Source organism: Lycorma delicatula, chromosome 11, assembly GCF_047948215.1.
Source record: "Lycorma delicatula isolate Av1 chromosome 11, ASM4794821v1, whole genome shotgun sequence".
Lineage (NCBI taxonomy): Eukaryota > Metazoa > Arthropoda > Insecta > Hemiptera > Fulgoridae > Lycorma > Lycorma delicatula.
This window is the reverse complement of record NC_134465.1, coordinates 9,770,390-9,793,100: the sequence shown is the minus strand read 5'-3', so window position 1 is coordinate 9,793,100 and position 22,711 is coordinate 9,770,390. Positions and strand designations below refer to the sequence as shown.

The following is a 22,711-nucleotide window of genomic DNA, read 5'->3' as shown; positions in this document are numbered from 1 at the left end:
AGGATCAGTACAAGAAGAAAATAGAAACAGTCCAAAAGAGAGTAAAAATTGTAAACAATCATGATTCATCACTTCTACCGGTTTCACTAGTACATATCTGTATCCTCACTTTCAAGAGCACATGATTTCATTGATAATTACACTTAATTGTCTACATTTGATTAGGCACTTTTAATTTAAGTTTTAATAAAAATAAATGTGTCAGATTTGATCAGAGTAGCACTAAAAAGGGCTAAGTATATAAGTAAAACAGGTAAGTGATTATAAATACAAAAGAAGATTAATGATAAATGATGCCCATAATTTATTTTTTCATCTGGTAGGTTCTGGGTTCACATGCAACAAAATTCAATGTTTATTACAAAAAAGGAGTAAGGTAACTATAATTCAATAGATAAATATGCAAGATTTTCACGTTTTTGATTTCTGTAATATGGGTTGTTTCAATGAAGTGGTTTGCAAAAGTGGATTTATTATAAAAGTGGATTATAGACAACCATCTTTATATCACTACGAAAAGTTGGGTCGTGTTGGTTCAATGCAAAATTTATTACACAATTAACTTTACATAACAATATAAAGAATACTAAAAACTTTTTGTTCCACCATTGAATCCACCTTCTTAATGAAACAAGACTTAGTGCACAAGCATCAATAACAAGAATTCATAAATGACAAAAGATGCAACCTAGTTGCAGTTAAATAACACAAAATAAACAATCGCATAAAACCTATTTTTTAAAGGACAAATACAATTTAAATTACACAAACTCACTGAACACATCATAAATAACAAAGAACTTTCAAACCCCCAAATCAAACACCAAAAGTACCAGAACACTCATTACTCCCAGCCATCTGTGAAGAAGGTGATTGTAAAAGAAGGTGAATATGTATCTATAGTGAAAGCTAACAAAGATGGAGTAAATTTATTTTATAATTTTCAACTAAAAACGTGTTTTTATGTTACAGACATAAAAACTTAATCTTTTATAAAATAGACGAACAAAAAATGTATTACCAAGAGGTTTCAATGAAGGATATGCCATAGATGCCCACATCTTTGGAACAACATTAGTAAATAGACTGTTAGACATTTTTTCAAGAGCATCTGACATTACAACAAGACCTTTTAAAGCTTTTTGAAGGTCAGTTAAGGAATGATGTATAACTACAAGTAGCTTATCAAATCTAAGTATTTCTTGAACTAACACAGTATTAAGTGATTCTTCATACAGAACTGGATACCTGTAAAATATCAATGAAAAAAAAAACTGAAATTTAATTAAATTAATTTTTTTTTGAAATAATACAACCTTAGTTTTGCACATGACATACTTATATATAATATTTATTCACATTAAGTGTATTATTCAAAGTTCACCAAATTTTAAACCAAAATTTTCAGAAATGAAAATAATACAATTTGTTTAAAAAGAACTATACATACCATATATATATATATATATAATTGTTTTACCACAATTAAGATTTCTGTTCTTTTTACATTTTGAAATATTAAGTAGTCCATCCCAATGACTAAATAGTTGTTAAGATCCTTATTTTATGGCTTTACTAGTTTTCTGCATGCAATTTTTTTGATGAAGCATTTGGGAAAGTTTTTTTTTAAACTATTTTTTTTACGGCTACCAAAATTTCAAGTTTTGTGAGCTTACATCTGGAGAACTCAGTGCTTAGATGTCTATTAAAATGATTCAATTAAGACTTCTGTCAGTAAGTTCACTGATTGTCTTAACTGAAACAACAAGCTATTAATTTTGTCTTCAGTAAGCTTTAAGAAATGCGTAGAAAATCTCTATAATAATAATAATAATCAAAGTTTACTGTTTCTATAAAAAGGTGGAGTTTATTATTTTTTTCTTGGGTCTTGCCTCCAATATCGCCAATCTTTTGCCATACCTATAATTTCATGCATGTAGGTTTTTGAAAGTCCACAAGTAAGTAATATGTGCTAATTTAACTTAACTTATATTAAGTGAAACTATGACTTGCTGATACAGTCCAAAATATCACATTATCGTTTACCTGAATAGTTTGGAATCTACTGTAATGACAGTTAAAATAGCAGTGTGTGTGTAGCTTTAAATAGGGCTGCAACCTTGCTACTAATATTACTTAAAACTATAATCATTCTTTGAAAGTACTAATTGATACAGTTTCTTATTTCTAGCAAAAACTTCTATATTTTTATCTTTTATATTTATCTTCCAACTCCATTTCTGAATTTAACTTGATTTCCGTTTTGATGTTTATAACATTAAAAGATTACTTAAGCTTTTGATCTCTTTAAGAACAAAGCTACTTTTTCAATTTTTTGTAGCTATGACATCTAATTTGATAAGAAAACATTATGGACTCAAAATTTTGGAACAATATAAACCCTGCAAATGCATGAAACCTAGCAAAAACAATGTATCAATGAATTTTATGCTGCGGCTTTGAAATTAAAAAATTCTGTTTATAATCATATAATATTATACTGTATATTATATTTATTAAGTTTTTTATAGTCCATTTTTTCTTTCTTTTTCCTCTGTACGTCAAATAACTATATATAATATTTCTTCAGTCTTCACAAAGTGCATTCATTATTAGAGAACATTCTTTACCTTTACTTTTTCACATTCAAAACGTTTTCGGGTTTAAACCCATCTTCAGTGATGTTTTTTTTAATAATTCTCATTAAATTATAGGTTTTTACTTTTATTTTGTAAAGACTGTTTATTGATAAAAAAATTTAAAAATATTTTAAAATTTTAATTTATTGATAAATTAATAGATAATACTTTCTCATTCTTTTGACTGAACAATTATTTGTTCTGAATTAAAAATCTTTTTTTATTGTTTTTAAATTTTTTTATTGATAACAATTTTTATATAAAATAAAAGTAAAAAGCTATAATTTAGTGTGTAAATATAAAAAAAAAGAATTATTAAAAAAACATCACTGAAGATGGGCTTAGGCCCGAAAATGTTTTGAATATGAAGAAGTAAAGGTAAGAATGTTTTCTAATTCTGTATTTTGCAGAGGCTGAAAAAACATTATATTATACATTATATATATATATATATATATATATATATATACACACAGAATGTATCACAAAATTCTTCCATGGCTATCATAATTTATTCCATTCATGAAAATAAAGAAAAAAGTTCAATATACATCTGTTCTAAAATGTTTTGTTTGCGAATTATGACTAGTGAAAGATTTCAGCAACCCTGGTGTAATGAGGACGTACTGAAATTTTTAGGACATTAAATTTAAAGCAGAATTAGTGATTTTTTATGACTTTTGACCAGAAAAATTGAATAAAAAAGGTTCCAGAACAATATCACCAGTAATTTTTCAGAAATCTGGGGCGAAAACCAATAAATTGGTTTAATAAATTTAAACAATAATTTCATACCTGCTTTTTATGATTGACGTACACTAACTTTGTTAAATGGGCAATAAACACAAAACTTGTAGAGAATTTAATTTTTAACAAAATGGTGTAAGACAAGTTGATTAAAATAAAGAAACATTAGAAAAATTCAGATTTTATTTAGAAGTAGTACACTAGACTAAAGTGCATATTATACATACCATTTTATAATAAATATTTAAAAGTGAGCCCACCATTTTCAACACATTTTTTGGCACACTTCTGTATGTTTTTGTTACTCTTTTCAGTTCTTCAGGGCTGTCCTTAAGTTGTTCAGCTGCATATATAATGCAGACAATTAATTCCTCACGAGAATGCATTTTTGTTTTGTATAAATAGTTTTCATCCATCCCCAGAATCAAAAATCTAAAAATGTTAGATCTTGGTGGTCAGGAATGTGAACCTCCACAAGTGATCCATTTCTCAGGGAAATAATGATTTAAGTGACAGTACAAGAGAAGTGGTGAGGCGCGCCATCATGCTGGAAGTATACTTTGTGTCTCAGTGCTAGAGGAATATCTTCAAGGAGCTGCAGCAATTTTTTTTTAAGAAAGTGCAAGTAGACTTCAGTATTTAAGCAACCAGGTAATATGATTAGTCTAAACAGCTGATTGTGAAGAAGGCCACACCATACATTGATCCTAAATCAGTGTTGAAAATGCCTTCCACCATTTCATGAGGATTTACTTTTGTCCGTCCATAAGCTCATTGCATAAGTTGTTGATGCCATCTTGAAGGAAATTTGACATGTTGGTAAACAAAACATACTTGTAAAGTTGTTGATTTGTATTCCCCCAGTTGCAGAACTCCAGGTAAAGTGGACAGTCTACTGGGTGCAGAAATTTAACTGGCTGTTCGTGATAAGGAGAAAACTTGTTTTGTTTAAGTGTCGAATCTCTGATCTGCTAAAAAGACATTGTGTACCGATGCGTTGACTGCGCAGAACTACATTGATAATAATTTTATCAATTACGGTGTTGTGTTGGACATTCATAGCTAGTATGCATACAAGCTAGTGAACCTGTTTCCTGAATATTGCGAAAAGTTATGCTAATTGATTTGGAATTAGGAATCCTGCGATTTAAAAAACATATTTCATATTCTACTGCAGCAGTTGTAGCATTACCATTAGACACACCCAAAATGGAACACAATTACTGCACTATTAATGAAAAAATAAATGCAATATATTGATATAATAAAATCCAGTCAATTTAACTTTTTTATCTGAGTATATAATAATAATAATTTGTAATTCATTTAGTGGAGTAAATTGTAAGACTTTCAATAGTAATTTCAAAAAGTAAGAATTTGCACTTTGTAATTCAAGTAATAATTGATCTACTTTCATGCATTTTATAATGGTATATAACTTTCATTGCATATATATATATATATATCAATTGCTTATTTTCGTATGACTACACCAAGACAAGTGCAATCCAGAAATAATGGTTTGAAACATCTGTATTAGAAAATTTATACCAAAATAAAATTTTTCCAGTCATGCCTAAAGAACTTAGAAATATTGTGGCAGACTTTTAAGAACAAACTTCCTCACATACCCATCCAGCCCAACAATAAAAATCTCACCCTTTCTCAACTCATCATTAACATTTTAAAAAGTATTTGGAATTACTGACACAGCAACAGATATTAATCTGGGTTTTTCTTTTTTTTTTACAAGCAAATAATGGTTTCTTTGAAATATTTATAAATGCAGCTAATATGAATAGTAAAATATCTGAATTTTTGAGCATAGTACCACATATGATATAACTGAAATTTTCTTGCAGAAAAAGAGCTGTTATTAAAGAAATATTTTTACTTTAAATATATAAAAATCGTATGTAATTCTTAGGTTAATTAATTTTACTTCCTTGTATGAAGTAAAGGAGTACTGTGATCACAAAAAAATTTGGTTTTCAGATTCCAACAGAAACATGCATTTTGACATTTTGACTAATTTTGGTGTGGCGTCTGTACGTACATATGTACATACGTACGTATGTATCTCGCATAACTCAAAAACAATTAGCCATAGGATGTTGAAATTTTTGAATTAGGACTGCTGTAACATCTAGTTGTGCACCTCCTCTTTTGATTGCAATTGACTGGACCAAACGTGTCCAAAAAAGCCCAGAATAAAAATTTAGATTTTGGACTTTTTCTTAACTGCAGTAATAAGCCCTCATTGAGAGAGGTTTTCAACAGGGTATATCATAAGTGGTACTTATTTTCATTGGTTCCAGAGTTATAGCCAAATAAAATTTTAATTAATGAAATATTTGAATCTTACAAGGGGAAGGCACATTGATTCGAATCAGACTTCTCAACTTTTGTGTATGTATTTAATAGGTGTACAAGGAAGTCATGTGGTGTCCACATCAGATTTTTAGTTCTGACAAAACAATTTACAGTTTAGTTCAAATATTAATTTTGTTTACCTCACCTTTTTTTTAATCTAATCTCTGTGTCCACAGTTAAGCAATTTTTTTCCGCAGAGGATGAGATGAGTGCTGCATAGCGCGTGTGAAAAATGTCATGCCTGACTAGGATTTGAACCCAGGACCTCCAGGTGAAAGGCCGAGACGCCCTGGGTTCAAATTCAGGTGTTTACCTCACCTACATCCATTTATTAGAATGTTTAGATTGTATTCTGGTAATTATTCTTGTACATTTTGTAACTTTTAGATAACTACACAACCCACAAATATTAACAAAAATTGTCTACGGGCATTCCAAAATAAAAAGCTTAATGTAAACTGACTAGTTTGTATAAAAAGCTTTTTAAAATTCACTTACTGGATTGTCACAATAAACTATTTATATGTAAAGCTATATTTTATAACTGATGTTGAATCCATAGATTCAAAAAGCTTTTTATCTAAATTGGAAAATTTACATTAAGCTTGCTTTTGGTATACTTACTTACTTTTGATATTTTGGTATACTAATAGATGATTTTTATTAATAATTATTTGATAACAAGTTTAATAAAATTATAATCTGTAAAAATATACGCAGTTACAATAAATGATTTGCACACATAATTGTACATCCCTGTAAGTGCACATGCTAGAGCACTCACAAGTGCACCTGCTATAAACTATTGATTTTTGATACTTTAAAGTATAAAATTAATGTAATTCACATCAAAACCTGATAAAACAAAAGCTTGTACTATGGTTCTTATATTCTGAAAGAGAGAAGCAGCAAAACGTATTAATTAAATGTTGTCTACGATTTACAAAAACCAATGATTTATGTCAATTAACACAATGATTTTTTTGTTTTTACTTTATTTTGGACAAAAGGTAACGTTGGGGATTCAGCTATAGTAGTGGAGTTTCACAGAAAAATGTGTATCATAAGACACAAAGCTTGGATATCTTATACTCTTAATAAAACCCAATTTATAAAAAAATAATAAACACTATTTATCTAGCTAACATAAATATAAGTAGATAAAAATTAGTTTGAATTTCATACTTGTTTTGTATTTGTTCAATGGCTTCTTTTCCTTTTGGTTTAGGAACCTGACTGATAATATTTTCTGCCAAGTGGAAGGTGACATCTTCTTGACTGGCTGCTGCAGAACCTACACTACGTGGCTGCAGTGATAATAAAACACTTAGACATGAAAAAGTTTCTGATTGAGCACATGTTATATCAGCATTTGGATGTAAACCAAACAAACTGGGTGAGTCATTTACGGGTAATGATCTAATGTATCCCACATAATCGACTAGTGCTGTACCTTCTGGCAACTGAAATAAGTAATATATATATAATCATAAATAATATTTATTTAAATTTTATTTTATATAAATATTTAAGTATTACTTAAAACTTTCAATGTTTTACATAACTCTTTTCCCAATTACAAATAATATAACAAAAATATCATTGCAGATTGTGAGATATGTTTTATAAAGACAAATAACCACATACATTGTTCATTCAAGGAATCTAAAAGATACATAAATTTTAGTCACATCATTATTTGAAATATTATCACTGAGTCAGTGTGCTATTTAGAATCCATAATATCATGATGTAATGCCTTATAAGTAAACACAATCAATAAGAATGATATGAATTGTCATATGGCAGTTGGTTATCTAATGAACATAGGGAAGCATTACCAGATGATATAAGGAATCCATATGAATATTTAGTGTCCCAACACACAGTTTATATAATATAGTAATACTTCATAGTTTGTCACACACTAATGGTTTCCATGACAATATTAAGCTTTAATGTGACATGCTTAATTCCACCAAGCCTCCTTCAACTGGCTTTTCAGAATATGGTTGAGCAACTATTTAAACCAATAAGAAGAAATGTGGTTTATAGTATTTTAAAATATAATTCACCAATTTTTTTTTTCTAAGTTGGTACTTACTTGAGTTAAATGAAAGAGAGATGCTAAGTTGAACTATAAATGTTATTGAACCTAAAAAACAAAAAGTTACCTATGATCAGATCACAAGACAAATTTCTACATTTAAGAATAGAAGATTTACACACTGCCACATATAAAACACATTAAAGAGCAATACATATTATTCAAGCAAAAAAGAAGTGTTGTTACTATCACCTTTTAAGTAGCTGAATATATTATAAAGATGTTAAGGTTACATTTACTTGTAGTTCAAAACAACCTAGTCCTCATAATTTGTATTAATTGCAGACTCCTTGCATTGAAGTAGAGAGAGTTTTGAACAATTAAAAGCATACAAGAAGGTGCAATCAATTTTAATAGATTGTAAATCAAAGTTGACTTTATAAAATACCTCATTCTTATTTAATTAGTCCGAGTTAAAATCCTTAAACAAGTTCATCAGGACATTAGAGGATCCTCTAAACCTTTAAAATAAAATCAGGTTTCAGAGGTAAAACTTGTCTAAGTTTATCAGAATATTGATTATTGTGTTTGGCTGTAAGATGTAAAAACTTTTTTAACTAAATATAAAGTATGTAAAGCAGTGTATAAAGAATCATATAAATTAACTTTGTTATTCTGCCTTCAAAGTATATTATATTTTATAAAAAGAAACATCTTTATATTATTAAAGCAAAAACTTTTAACATTTAATAAGATTATTTTACAACCTGATGATAAACTCCGCTCTCATCAAAATTATATTGCCCATTAATCACTTCAGGTTTATAATAATCACCCAGTATATTCATGATACATCGTCTATCCCAATCATCAGTTACTCTACCACCATAATTTATTTGGCCAGCAGTATATGTCAAAACCTGAAAAAATTCAGAAAAATTTAAAGAATACAAGTATAAACAGGACTCTGACTTACAGGATTCTTAATAAAATATTCTATCCGACAGAGAAACTTCCAAAAGAAGAAAGAGAAAGAAAAATCTGAAAGAAACAAAAGAAAGAATTTATAGAAAAGCATGAAACTTGAATATTATAAACTGAATTACAGAAAAGCATGAAAAATAGAAAAGGCTAATGAAAGAAGGTACCAGAGTTTGACTTGTGACGGTTGTAAATAATTGTTAAATATATAAACTGTTACTAATTAAAGCCTATTTGTTTTACACTATTTTATTAAGAACCCATTTAATTAGCAAGAAACATGTAATTTAAGAATATGAAAATGTGGTGTTGCATTTTTAAATGTTTTTGATATGTTCAATTTCCAAGTTTTATAATAATCGACAAATCAATCCTATAAAATATGTAAGTAATACATGCTAAATTATAAACCTTTACCTTCATAAAATTTCAGATCACTCTGCTAATAAGGAGCAATAGGTGTTTTTAATAAATCATTATGTTAATTTTCAGTAATCTTATTAAAATAATTCTCTGAGAATACTTTTACAGAAGAAATTTAAAAAAAAAGTTGTTTACAAATTTATATTTATTAACTTGGATGCTTTGTTAATAGAGTAAAATTAATGAAATCAGAGAGTCATTTAAAAAACTTTTAGTTTTTTAAACTAAGCTAACTTATTATATATTATACTTATTATTATATAACTTATTATATTAATAGCATTCTGATGAAGAAAATACAGATCACTCCAAATTATAAAAATACTAATTCTTTTATATTTTCATAATCTATTTATAATTAAAATAATTTTATTTCCTTAAAAATGTATCATTTTTATTTAATTTATTAAATATAAAGTATAACACTATATTTTTATGTGATTTGTGTATAATATATACCTACTTTGATTTATTTTGTAATGTTTAATTTTTTTTGAAAATTATTTGCCACCACTATCAAGTAATTTGTAACTGCAATTTATTGCAATTACTATTAAATGAATCATTAAGTATTTATGTTTTTTTAAAAGCAGAGCATTTATTGCTTCAAATTTAGTTGGTTATTGCCTTAGACTGTAAATATTTACAGACTGTAATTTATATAACTACAAAATGTACTTGATTCACTCCTTCATGTGAACAATTATTAGAATGTAAACAAAAACTTTCTTTTTGAGTTTATTGATAAATATGATTCCGATTTCACAAAGAACTAATTCTTGCATTTCTACTTTAACTATTAATGTCAAAAGATCATTTCGATATAATTACTGCAAATCGATACAATTTTTTTAAAAGACCCACTGTAACTGAAATAATCACCGAGATGAACTCAAATTTTCTGTGAGTGCGGTATAAGTCCATATTTTAATATTTATTGTCTACATATTATACTGATTTTTTTTTTTGTCACTGTTATGATACTAAAAAATTGACATATATATGTAAAACAAATAAAATGAATCGTATTTTTCCATGAGATATTTCTATCTCATGGATCTCAATATATGAGATGTTTCTTGTTATTTAAATGAGTTGTTAAAAATATAATGAGCAAACTTTAGTTTCGTATATGTTATGTCTTTTATGAGCTTGGTTACCAGGTTATATCAACTAAAATTCAAGTGCCTTCTCTCATTAACCACTCTATCATGACAGAGATGCTTATAAGATAATCTGTGGTTTTGTACTCCAGCTATAACTTAAAGAACTATAAATAGAAAGACTTCTATTTAAAATGGAAAAATTGGAAATAACTGTTTATCAGTTTCAAAATTTTAAAAATATTTTTACCTGTTGTTATACAGTGGATAAGAGTGTACATCTATTCAGAAAATAACTGAACATTTTTAATTACGCGCCAACAGAAATATTCAGTGATGTACAATTGGCAGCATTATGTTCTGCATAACCTCCTTTGTAACCACATGTTCTTGAATTGTTGGTATTTCGTCAAGTTTTCATGTTATTGTCATTTAAGTGTAATGTGTTTAAGTATTAGTAGCGATTTTTGTAATGTGCAATTTTTGGATGCTTGAACTTTTCTCTCAATATCATAGCCATAAACTCAGTTTTCGTCTCCCTATATGATCCTTTGCATGAATGTTTCATCATCATTGACTTGTTCAAGAAGTTGCCGATAAACACTCACTCGATGTTCTTTCTGCTGTTAGTTTAATAATCATTTCATCAAACGGGGAACAAACTTTGCTTCAACTTGATGCATCTTCAATTTTTCAGTCAAAATGTCAGGGTATTATCTAATTGAGATGCTAATCTCATCTGCATGTTCTCTGACAGTCAATTTGAGATTTACACACACCAGATTGTTGATTTTTTGAATGCGGGTGTCATCAGTTGAAGTCAAGGCCTTCCTGGACGAGGGTCATCTTCAATGGACTGATGACCACTTTTAAGTCGTGAAAACCATTCGTAACATTGCACATGACCCAGAGGATCATCTCTGTAAGCTTGTTTCAAAAGTTGAAATGCTTCACGCAAAATTTTACGTTGTATCATTTCTCCCGAAAATCGAACATTATGAAAATCGCTACTAACACTTGAATATATTGCACGCAAATAACAATAACATGAAAACTAAAAATCAACAATCCAAGAAATGTGGTTACAGAGGAGGTTATGAGGAACACAATGTTGCCATCCGTACTTCATTGAATATCTTCATTGGTGCGTAATTAAAAATGTTTGGTTATTTTCTGAACAAACCTCATATATCATTTAAAATAGTTTTTTTTTTTTTTTTTTTTAAATTTAAACCACTCAATTACAATCAGAATAGTGTATCAGAATGTGTACATACATTAGTGATGTTGAACCTCTGTATAATAAGGGAAATAAATAAATACATATAAATTGAAAACAGCCAGTTATTAGTTAGTCCAGGACAAACTACTTCCAGCAAAACCATACCACTACTTCTAAAATACTACTACTACTAAATAAAATTAAGTGGTACATTCAAGTATACAAGTAAAAAAATTACTCTACTCTTCCAGTAAAATTTTACAATACATGATCCTAGATGACTCTATCTCCCTACCCCCTGGAATAATTTTAACCAAAATTAAATGGGATCAATGATCCATATTCAGAAGTCAATCTACAAAATTTCATAAATATTATTTAATTCAGTCTAAAGTTATTAGAAAAACAATAACTGATGGATACAAAATAGGGCTGTTATCCTTTCCCCTAAATGAAATTGCTTGAATACACAACCAACACACATATTAGTGTAATGGAATCATCTAATTAGAACAAGAATGTAATTTTGAATCCAAAAATGACAAAAGAGAAAAACATTTTTTCGCCTCTGCCCCTTTAATGGGGGTTTGAATAAGATCAGGTATCTTAGATACTTAAGAGACATTTAAATTATATGAAAAAAATTATCTATCTTTTCAGTAAAATTTTGAGTTAGAGACCCATAAGGTCTATATTTCCAACTTAACAGATTGTGAGCAAAATTCAATGGCATCAATGCTGCTATACAGAAAATGTGCCTCATCCAAGGCACAATTGATAATAAATTAGGTAAGTGTAGCAGTACTGTTATGACCAACTAACAAAGAAAAGAACTGCTAAAATTTTACACACAAAGAAACAAGGGCAGCAAAGAGTAGCATTAAAATATGACAACAAAAAAATTAATACTTAACTTTATTAAAGAATAATTTATTGATTATCATTATAGCAGTAGAATTATTATAACTATTAATTAGAGAAAAATGCTTACTGCTTTTTCCCTAAAAAAAGGTAAAAAACAAAGCCTTTTTCTTTAATGTTAAATACAATTATCTTTTAATTGCATATTTTTGAATGTTTGCACATTATTCTCTGTATATGTTGAGTGTTTCAAAAATTTTCAGGTTGCAATTATCTTGTTTAATTAATAAAATTCTAGATCAGCTGTTCAATTATTATTCTCTCAATGTCTAATGTTAATTTATTAATAATGGTGTAATATAAAGGTTTAGAAAAACATGAAAATTTTTAATGGCTGAATTATAAAAAAATAATCACAAATTTATAAAAAATATTTTAAAATAAACAGATTTTATAAACTGACTGGCAATTCGTTAACTATTTAATGACAATCAACTGCAGCCAAGACCAAACTTTGCAAGAAGTAGCAGTTTAATGTGTTTACCTTAGGCAGCTGTATATAATATCTTATCTAATAGTGTGTCTTGAATATACAATAACGGACATAACAACAAAAAAAATATTTAAAAATAGTTCCTCTTTCCGAGTATACCAGTATCACACATGACAAATAGCTTCTGCGAGTGGTGTTGGACTAGTGACAGTGAATGGTAATTTAAGACAATTTAAAGAAATTGGTTTTCTCACCTCAAAGGAAAGGTAAATGTGGCTGTAAAAGAAAAACTAATCCAACAGAAAATTGGTTATTAGTAAGAAAAATAAAAATTGATCCAAAATTGCCTGCTGTGGACTTAAATCGAGAACTAGTTGTCAGTGGAACAGATTTACAAGTGACAACTTAGACACCAATTTCTTGCAGCTGGAAGAAAAGCTCGTAGCCAGCTAAAAAACAGTTTTTAACACCAGCAACTTGAAAAAAAAAAGACTCTTGTGGACCAAAGAAGACTACAAATGTTTTCAGATGAGTCACATTTTTATGATCAGAGAAAAACGGTTCCATATGTTAGAACATCAGATAGCATCACTGGCTCATATCCAACAATCAGTTAAACATCGCCAGAAAAAAATTTTTGGGGTGTTTCAAATTTGAAGGCCCACAGCAGTAGATGAACCAGCAGTGGATATATAAGATTCTGAAGGAAAGTCTTATGAAATACCTTCAAAACAAATTTAAACAAAACAATGGAGTGTTTCAACAAGATTTGCGCCGTGCCATACTGCCAAAAAAGTGGAAAAACATTTTGAAGAATGAAATTGAAGTTCTTCCACAGCCACTTAACTCCCCAAACTTAAATCCAATTGAAAATCCTTGGGCAATTGTCAAAAAATGACTCTCAAAAATGGATTGTCACAAAAATCAATTTCATTAAAGCAATATTGTTGGTATCGTTAAATAATGAAGAAATTAAAAAAAAATGTGTTGTACACTTGAACTGATGCTGAATCGTGTATGTGAAGTGATTAAGAATTAAGGACATATGAATTACTAGATATTTATAAATTGTAATTGTTCATGTAAATATCTTTTATCTAAATAAAGTTACTTTTTATTAAATAACATCTGTAATCAGATTAATCTTCATGCTACTGTAGCAAGTTAACAAATTAAAAAATGTAAAAGTTAAAAATTCAAAAAAACAAATAATATGCAGAAAAACGAAGTATTTTTAACTGAACAATGAAATTGAAACTAACTATTATTAAAATATTTTTTATAATCACGATTGTAAAATAATTCTCTTTTTCTTTTGGCTTGATAATATTGCAACATAAGCTTGAAGCTTGTGTGTGGAATATGGAAATTTTGAAACATATGAAAAATTCCATGCCTGACCGGGATAATATTATTTGTTAATAAGAGATGGAAAAATTTCACTCTTCTTTTGATTATATTTTTTTAGATCTTGCTGCATTTTATTTTTTCTTTTTCTCTTCTTTCCATTGCTTCCAGTACTTTCTAATTCTTTCCAAGAGTGCTTGTTTTTGCTCTTCTATAAATTTTCTAGAGGCGTTCTTTAGTTTTTCTTGTTCATTTAGTTAGAAAAACTCAGTTGTTTTACAAATTCTATTCTATTATTTTTTTCAAATCTTTATTTAGTTTTTCTAGGTCTTGGTTTACTTCCTGATGCCAGCTATTTTTTTTTCTGTAAAAGTTAAATAATTGTTTCGTAAATCTATTGTCACTCATTCTATAAATATGGCCAAAAACCCATTCTTCTTTTCTGTATTTCCATTTATAAATCTTTTATTTCTCGGTAAATTTCTTTGTTAAATTTTAGCCTATAACCTTCATTAGTTCTTTTGGGTTCAAAAATATTCCTTAAGATTCTTCTTTTTTCTTATAAAAGATTTCTTACATTAAACTTTCCAATCACTTGCATATAACGCTTCTGGACAAATTACTGTTTTTTTAGTATCACAATTTGGATTTATAGCTTAAAGATTTCTTATTATAAATATCCACTGTCAGTCTATAAGTTGTTTCAATTTTACGAATTCTACTTTTAATTCTTTCTTTTCAAGTACAGTCGGTGTGTTACTATCTCCCAAAGATACCTAAATTTGCCTACTTTGTGTATTTTTTGTCTCTTTTCGAAGATTACTTCATCTACATAGTTCTTATCATAGGTTATAAATTCTGTTTTTTCTTAAGATGTATCTAAACTGATTTTTTTTTCTTTTTTTTACTCTTTTTAATAAAAATAAATAAAAAAAATTTCATTCAGTTTGTTGCTCGATTCCTTTTTAAATTTCACTAACATAACTATTATTTTACTGCTAAAAGTAGGTCAAAAAAGATTAAACAGATGGATCATTAATGAAAATGAAGACCTATTCACATTTTAAAAATACATTGGTAAATAGATGATTGACCACTTTTTACATAACATTAATACTGTGAATGAAGAAATTTTTAAAAGGGATTTTATTGTATATTTTCTCTTAATACCATCATTACTTGGGTTAAATCAGGTATTGTCACTATTGCAAAACATTCAAAATTCTAAATAGAACAGTGAAATAATTTATTCTGTAGTTTCATTTTTTTTAGGGTTAACTCTTTTATTACATATATCTATACCCATACAGCCTCATGACATCAAAGTGTTTTTACATCAAATTTGTTAAAGAACTTTTTGTAAAAAATTATATATTCGTGTATTATGCAGGTCATACTTGGTCACAGTGGCTTACACTGTTTCTTCCCATTCCATTTCTTATTTTTATAAAAAAGTAGTAAAAAATAAGACTTATTCCTGTATTGCTGAGAGCCTTAGCATATGATTTGTAGTGTACTACAAATTTCTTCGAGTTCCTTTTTAAGTTTTTGAAATATAAAAATATTTTATCTAAATTTTCTAGTATTAGATAATTATCAAAATTATCTAATACAAATAATTATAAAAATAAACTTTCCATTTTTAATAAGAGAGTCAATTTTACACTGAGATTGTTAAATTATTCTTTTAGTTTGAATAAATAATGATAATAAAAAAAGTGCCTTTTTTGTTTGAAAAAGATTAAAAAAATAAAAATTGAAAAAATCAGAATTATTTTATAAAATGTTATAAAGGAAACAGTGTTATTTTCTAGCCTTTTATTTCATTATATATCATTATTTATTATTTTATTCATATTTTACTACTTTCTCGCTACTTCTAATGTTTACATTTCTTGTCATTAGCTTTTTTCATGTAAAATATATTTTTTTTATAACTATGTAAACATTTTTAATAAAAAAACAATTTAATGTATAATAAATTTAAAAAAAATAAATAATATCAATTTCAAAATTATATTAAGATGTAAAATGTAACAAGTTTTAATTCTTTTAAAATTTTAACTTTTTCTAGTCAACGCTAAATTAAATTTTATTTATGCTTAGTTCAGAATAGTTATTACAGTAAATTTTTACTATTAATTTTGTGATTAGTAATATTAGTTATTAATTTCAAATTAGTAAAAGTTTTTATTTAAAATTACTTTTCCCCAAATGAACAAATATCTCTTGAAATAGAAGTTCTCTTTAAACATTCTCTTGAGAACAGAAGTTTGTACTTTTCTTCTTTTTAATGAAACTCCTGTATTACAGTTGTCCAGTTTTTACAAAAATGTGAATCCATCACTCTGTTTTTCTATTTGGAATCAATATTCTCCTTAATTATTTAAGTTATTCATTTATTTTATTAAACACCATTTTGTAAAGAGTTGTATATTAATAACAATAAACTAAAAGTAATTTTAATTAAGATTTAAAAAAAAAATTAAAATTACCTTAAATGGAACATCAGAATATTCTGTTAAGAACATATGAAGCTGTGATATACATATACGTAAATCACCATCTGTAAATTCATACGGTATGTTAAATCCAAGAGGTCCAAACTTACGCCTTTCAAGACAAACACCATGGAACAGACATAATGAAAATAACAGCCATTTAAATTCAGATACTTTTGGTTTTTCAGAAGATATGAAATCAGAATACTCAACAACTTGACCAGTAAATGCACGTAGCATGTTTGCCTTTATTTAGAAAAAAAAACATAAATAAATATAAGTAAGAAAAATGAAGATGCTGCTACAAAAAATCATAAATATTCTAAATACAATAAAAATTTTTTAAATGGACACCAATGGAACAACAATAAAATTTCTACTTAAAGAGCAGATGGTTTCATGTTATGAAATGATGCAAATTAAGATAAAAAAATAAATACAATTTTTATAATTTAATTAGCTTATTAGTTAAAATTTAAATGGAGTATTGAGAACAGTTGTAATGAACTTAAAATAGAAAATAAATTTCAATAAATTCATTACACTATTAAATTATTCAATACATTTATTCCCCCTGGAAAGATCTTGAAGGCAGTGGAAAAAAATTACCCAGTTTCATTACCATTAGGTATGATGTTTGTGTTTCCATCTTTCAAAAATGACAACTTACTCTTCCATTCATTTATTGTTATTGTATGTGAATTACTAGTCTTACTGTAAATTTGATTTCATACAATGCTGTGATATTTTTCTAAACATTCAAGCCAGTTATTCAATGTTTAATTAATTTGTCATGTTCCTCCCTATGATAATTGGCAATAGTATAATGACACACCAAACACCAGATAGTATGAGAAAAGTGTTTTAAAAACTTATTTTTAATTTTGAAAGCCTTCAATAAAAACGGGAAAAAATAGAATTACAAATGTAGCCAATAACTGATAGATCACATCTTGTAGAGGTGCAGCCGGTAACTGGTTCAGATCATACCTTCTAGGTAGGAAACAATATGTATAAAACAAGAGACAAAAGAAGTAGTTTTATAAATCCAAATTTATCAAATTTTTAGCTGGTGCACCACAAAATCAATACTAGATAACGCGCGCACACGCATGCACACAGGGGATTCATGCTTGTGATTCAAACTTTCAGGGAATGTTTTGCTGATGAAAATAAAGAAGAAAGTACATATAAACATTGATTCAGAAAGCGAGTGTTGGCTGGTGAAAGATTTAGCTCTGGTTTCTGCTCCTTTGTGAAATTAAGCCAAACTGAAGTTCTTAGAATCTAAATTAAGGGGTAAATATAGTAACCTTAAAAATCTGGCCTAAACACCTTTTAAAAATTGATCCCAGAACTGTATTTTTCAAGAAATTTGGGTAAAAGACAAAAGATTGGGGTTAAAAACACTGTTTTAGACCCTCTAAACCTAATAATACATCAGAGACATCAGTTTAGCCACTATCAGGATCCCACCGATGTCAATGCCTCGGCAGACATTTTCATCAGTGTATTTTGACAACTTACTATCGCTTTTGTATGGCTTCTTTCCACGATCACCTAATTAAATGCAAGTGTTATTGCATTTGAACAGCAATAAACATTTAAATAAGTGAATGGAATAGTGCATGTAAATCATTTATAACAATGTCTTATAAATTTTCCAAAGAAATCTGGCGAATCTTTTCGTCAGACTACACGCATATTGAAGCACTTGTGAACCTATTTTTATATGGACTTCTTCTCTATTTTCATCAGTAGAACATGTCCTGAAAGTCTGTTACATCCTTCATGAATCATTCTGAATATTATACAAATATAGTGTTTAAGTGAATCAATAATACTTTAAGCAATGGTACAACACTGATACAATCCATTGCTAAATTAATTGCAATAAATGCTTTTATAAACACAAGCTAGCTATTCATCATCTCATTTGGTACAATTTAATATAGTAATGATAAACAAATGATAATAAATCTAATTTTAATAGTAAATAGGAAGATAATATTAATAGTAGGTAATAGTGCTACAGAACAGACATAAATAATAAAATTCTTATATAAAATAGTTTATCATCATAACCTCTCTTCAAATGACTATATACAATTATATTTTTAAAAAATAGGCTAAAATATTTTTATTCTAGGAATAATTATCTAGGTTTGGTAATGATAAACTGATTAGAGAAGTTTATTATGCATAGATAATCTCTTATATATAATAATCAACAGAATTTAGGATTATATAAATAAAATTATGAGGTAGTTTTTAGGCAACAAATGAATAAATATTAAAACTGTAGACAATCTTTTATTAATTTAAATTAATGGTTGTTCCACCATTCCTTCATTATTTACTTATGAAATAATAAATTGTAGATATACAGATTTTTAAAAGAATTTCAGACAATTATAATTACAATGGAAGAAATGGAACAAATAGGTTTGTGAAAGTCCATAAAATACTGTTAGAATACAACAGTTATGTCAAGCTAGAATTCATGGGAAATTATTATATTACATTGATACTTATAATCATAAAAAAAATTTATCAAAAGACTAGAGCAGTTTTTAATTAAAAAAAAAGAGTTTACTCAACTGAAGAATTTTTTCCTTCCTAATCAGAAGTCAATTAGTTGTATATTTAACATTAGGGGATTTAACTTTAGAACCCTATACTTAGTTATTAAGAGATGGTATTAAAAAAAAAACAAAACTGTATTATATAAAATAAATACTCGTGTAATAGGTAAGAGGTCAAAAAGTTAATCTTCAGTCTAAAATGTTTTTTTTTTTTAATTTTGTGACAAGATATTAATAACAACAACTTTCCTACACACAACTTCAAAATACATCGAGTTTGATATTAAAGTCAATGAAATTTTAATAATTAATTTAAGAATTTAAATTTGTACATCACGGTGGCAGAGTGGTAGCGTCTCACCCTTTCATCTGGGAGTCCTGAGTTTGAACTCTGATCAGGCATGGAATTACTCATATGCTGCAAAACTCCATGTCTATATTCCCACAAGCTTCTCTATAAGCTTCTGGTGGATTAATTCATTAAATAAAAAACAATTCATATTTGTTCTGGTGTGACAATTTTAATAACATAAATGAACAAAACAAGTCTTTGTTTAAAATATAATTGGTTTCCAATTTTATTTTAAACAAATTAAGGTATATTAATACCTTAATTCCACGAGGTGGCTCAACAGTCATTTTGCTACCATTTTGTAATATTGATGCTGGGAATGATGGTGTAGGTGAAGAAGTCAACCAAATTCTAAAATCACGATGTGTTACATCAAGATCAATGTTGTCAATAAGAAATTCCAACCTTGGCATCCAACTAGGTGCTAAATGACAATTCTATAAAAATAAAAATGCAAAAAATAATCACATATTTAAATATTCAATTTAATCATCAGTATTAATAAATTTAGAAATAAAAATCCTAAAAATAGAATTAAAACCTAAAACTAAGTTCTCATCTCAATTGTTTAACAATTATCTTCTAGCTTACTCTATATATCTAAACTGTTACTATTCTAAATAAAAATCAATTTATTTTATTAAAAGTTATTTTAATAGCCATTAAAATGAAATTCATAGCTCTTTTTCTGCTCAATAATAGTCTTTCATCTTTTCTACTTTCATTAGAATTTTTTATTGAGAATTTTATAATCGAGATTATAAATCTCAATCGAGATTCTACCTCAATTTCCTTTGATCCATTTTGCAGTTCCTTTTATTCTGTTCAGTAACAAATAAAATATTTATTCTTTGTTCCGATTGCATTTATAATTGTGAAAATATATTAAAACATTTCTGAGGAGGCTTATTATTATCTTTAAATAGAAAACATAGTAAAACAATTGAATGATAATTTGAAGATTCTAATTCAACAGTTAATTTAACTTGAGATGGGATTCTTTCAATCAAAATTTCATCTAAAATAAAAAAAGAACCATTCTAATATTAACAAATGTAATTCAGAAACAAAAAAAATCCTAGATGCTAACCCCAAGGCTATCCAATGATGCATGTTGGTATTATTACTTAACTATAAGCAGACTGTCTTTAATGGGTCAATAGTTAAAGACTTAGCAAAAGGCAATGAATTTATAAAGTTGGTAGTCACATCTTTATACATACACATGCCCATGTATGTATGTATGTGCATGTGCATGATGCATGCACGCGCACGCGTGTGTGTGTCAGTGGTAAGTGTGTTTAGGGCACGTTCTTTGAACGTTTATACCATAACTACCAATGTCTATAAATTATATGTAACTTCTAAAATTGTATATAACTATTAATGAAAAAAGGATAAAAAAGAAACAGCTGGTCAGATTTAAAAAAAAAACTTCAAATGTTTTTTCTATGAATGAAGATAAATTCATTGGATAAGAAAACTGTTCAATATGTAATATACTGGAAAATAAAAATTTATAAACTTCTTGACTGAAAGTTAATCTAAAAACATTTCTTAAAGAATGAATGTTATCATTTTATTGTAGGTAAAATATGTTGGTCCACTTTATTTTCCAAAATTTAAATAATACATTTTTTTTTTAATGTAATTGTAGTGGTTTTTTGTTTTGTCGAAAAAACTGAAGAATATAAAATAATACAATTCTTATCCATAAATACTAGAACTATTCTTCTGGATATAAATTAAGGTAATTCTAAGTATTTGCATTTCTTTAACAACTATGAATTCAGATACTGATCAAGAAATCATATCTAATTTTGATAAAGATCTATTAGAATATTAAATTATCTAATATTGATTTTAGATCTGATAATGAAATAAATCATATGCTAATTGACAGTTTTTTTAATCAGATTACTGTTTATGAAGCATAGTTATACAAACTATCATTCAGAGATCAAACACCAGCCTTTGTGATGGTGTAGCGAAAAATGTTTCACAGCTAAAAAATTGAAAACACTAAATTTAGGAAGAAAGGACTGACTAGAGTTAACTTCAGATATAATGAACAATTAATCTAAAATTCAATTTTAACTTCTTATATTGATTAAAAGATATATAAAAAAAATGGCAAAGGAAGCTGAGGAAAGTTGCCCTCTATTTGGAGGAAATTAACTGCACAAAAAAGTATTTTGAAAAATTTGGAGTTTCAGGCACAGATAATCAATATTAATCATTAGGTCTTGCCCTTGACTTTCCTACTTACAAAAATTAAAGACAGTTTGAAAGGAAGGTCATTTTTGAATGACTGGAAAAGACAGTAGCAAGTAGGGAAAAATTACAGTTGGCAAGCATCAAAATTTTCTTTTTGGATGTTAAAAGAGACTATTAAGAAATGATGTGTCAGCTATGTATACTTCAGATGAATTTTTTGAACAGCATGTCAGTCAGATGGCTGAAGGTTATTCTGGAGTAAGGGTGTAATCAGTTTTAATTGAGATAAGAATATTTTTAACACCTTTACTAAGACTTTTATTGATAATTCAAAAAACATATAAAAATATAAAGCAGAATAAAATTGGAATTTTTTCAAACAAAATAATTTATGTTATGTGTCATTTATTTATGAAATAAAGTAAAGTAATTAACAGAACTACAAAAAATAAAAAAAAACTTACCTGAAAGAAAACCCAACTGCCCATTTCTATTGCTTCAATGAACATTTTTTCAGCAACTGGTCCTTGGCCTTGCCCAAGTGATATTGATAACATTCTTTTAGTCATTCTCATCTACAAAAAATATTAAATGATAAATAAAATTAATTACATTTACAAGTAAAAAAAACTCTCCACAGCCACACAAGAGACAACATTAATAATGTTCTTATAACTATGTGTGTGTGCATGCGTGCGCACACACATCTTTAATCACTTTAATCATGCGCGATCACATCATTAATCACTTGTACAATATGAAATATGCAAACACACAATAAATTAACAAATACAATGCACTTTCAATTATGTACTAAATG

General features: G+C 27.5%; 1 protein-coding gene across 1 annotated transcript in view; it reads right to left on the bottom strand.

Moving 5' to 3' along the window:
* The window catches only part of LOC142332503 (dynein axonemal heavy chain 1-like), an 897,921-nt gene that overhangs the window by 9,606 nt on the left and 865,604 nt on the right, over nucleotides 1-22,711 (bottom strand). Inside the window, exons 39-44 of the mRNA XM_075378951.1 lie at nucleotides 22,356-22,466; nucleotides 19,932-20,111; nucleotides 16,732-16,983; nucleotides 8,574-8,726; nucleotides 6,945-7,222; nucleotides 1,022-1,248 (exon numbers count right to left, since the gene is read on the bottom strand). Of these exons, the coding sequence (XP_075235066.1) occupies nucleotides 1,022-1,248; nucleotides 6,945-7,222; nucleotides 8,574-8,726; nucleotides 16,732-16,983; nucleotides 19,932-20,111; nucleotides 22,356-22,466 (1,201 nt within the window). The remainder of the gene's footprint in view (nucleotides 1-1,021; nucleotides 1,249-6,944; nucleotides 7,223-8,573; nucleotides 8,727-16,731; nucleotides 16,984-19,931; nucleotides 20,112-22,355; nucleotides 22,467-22,711) is intronic.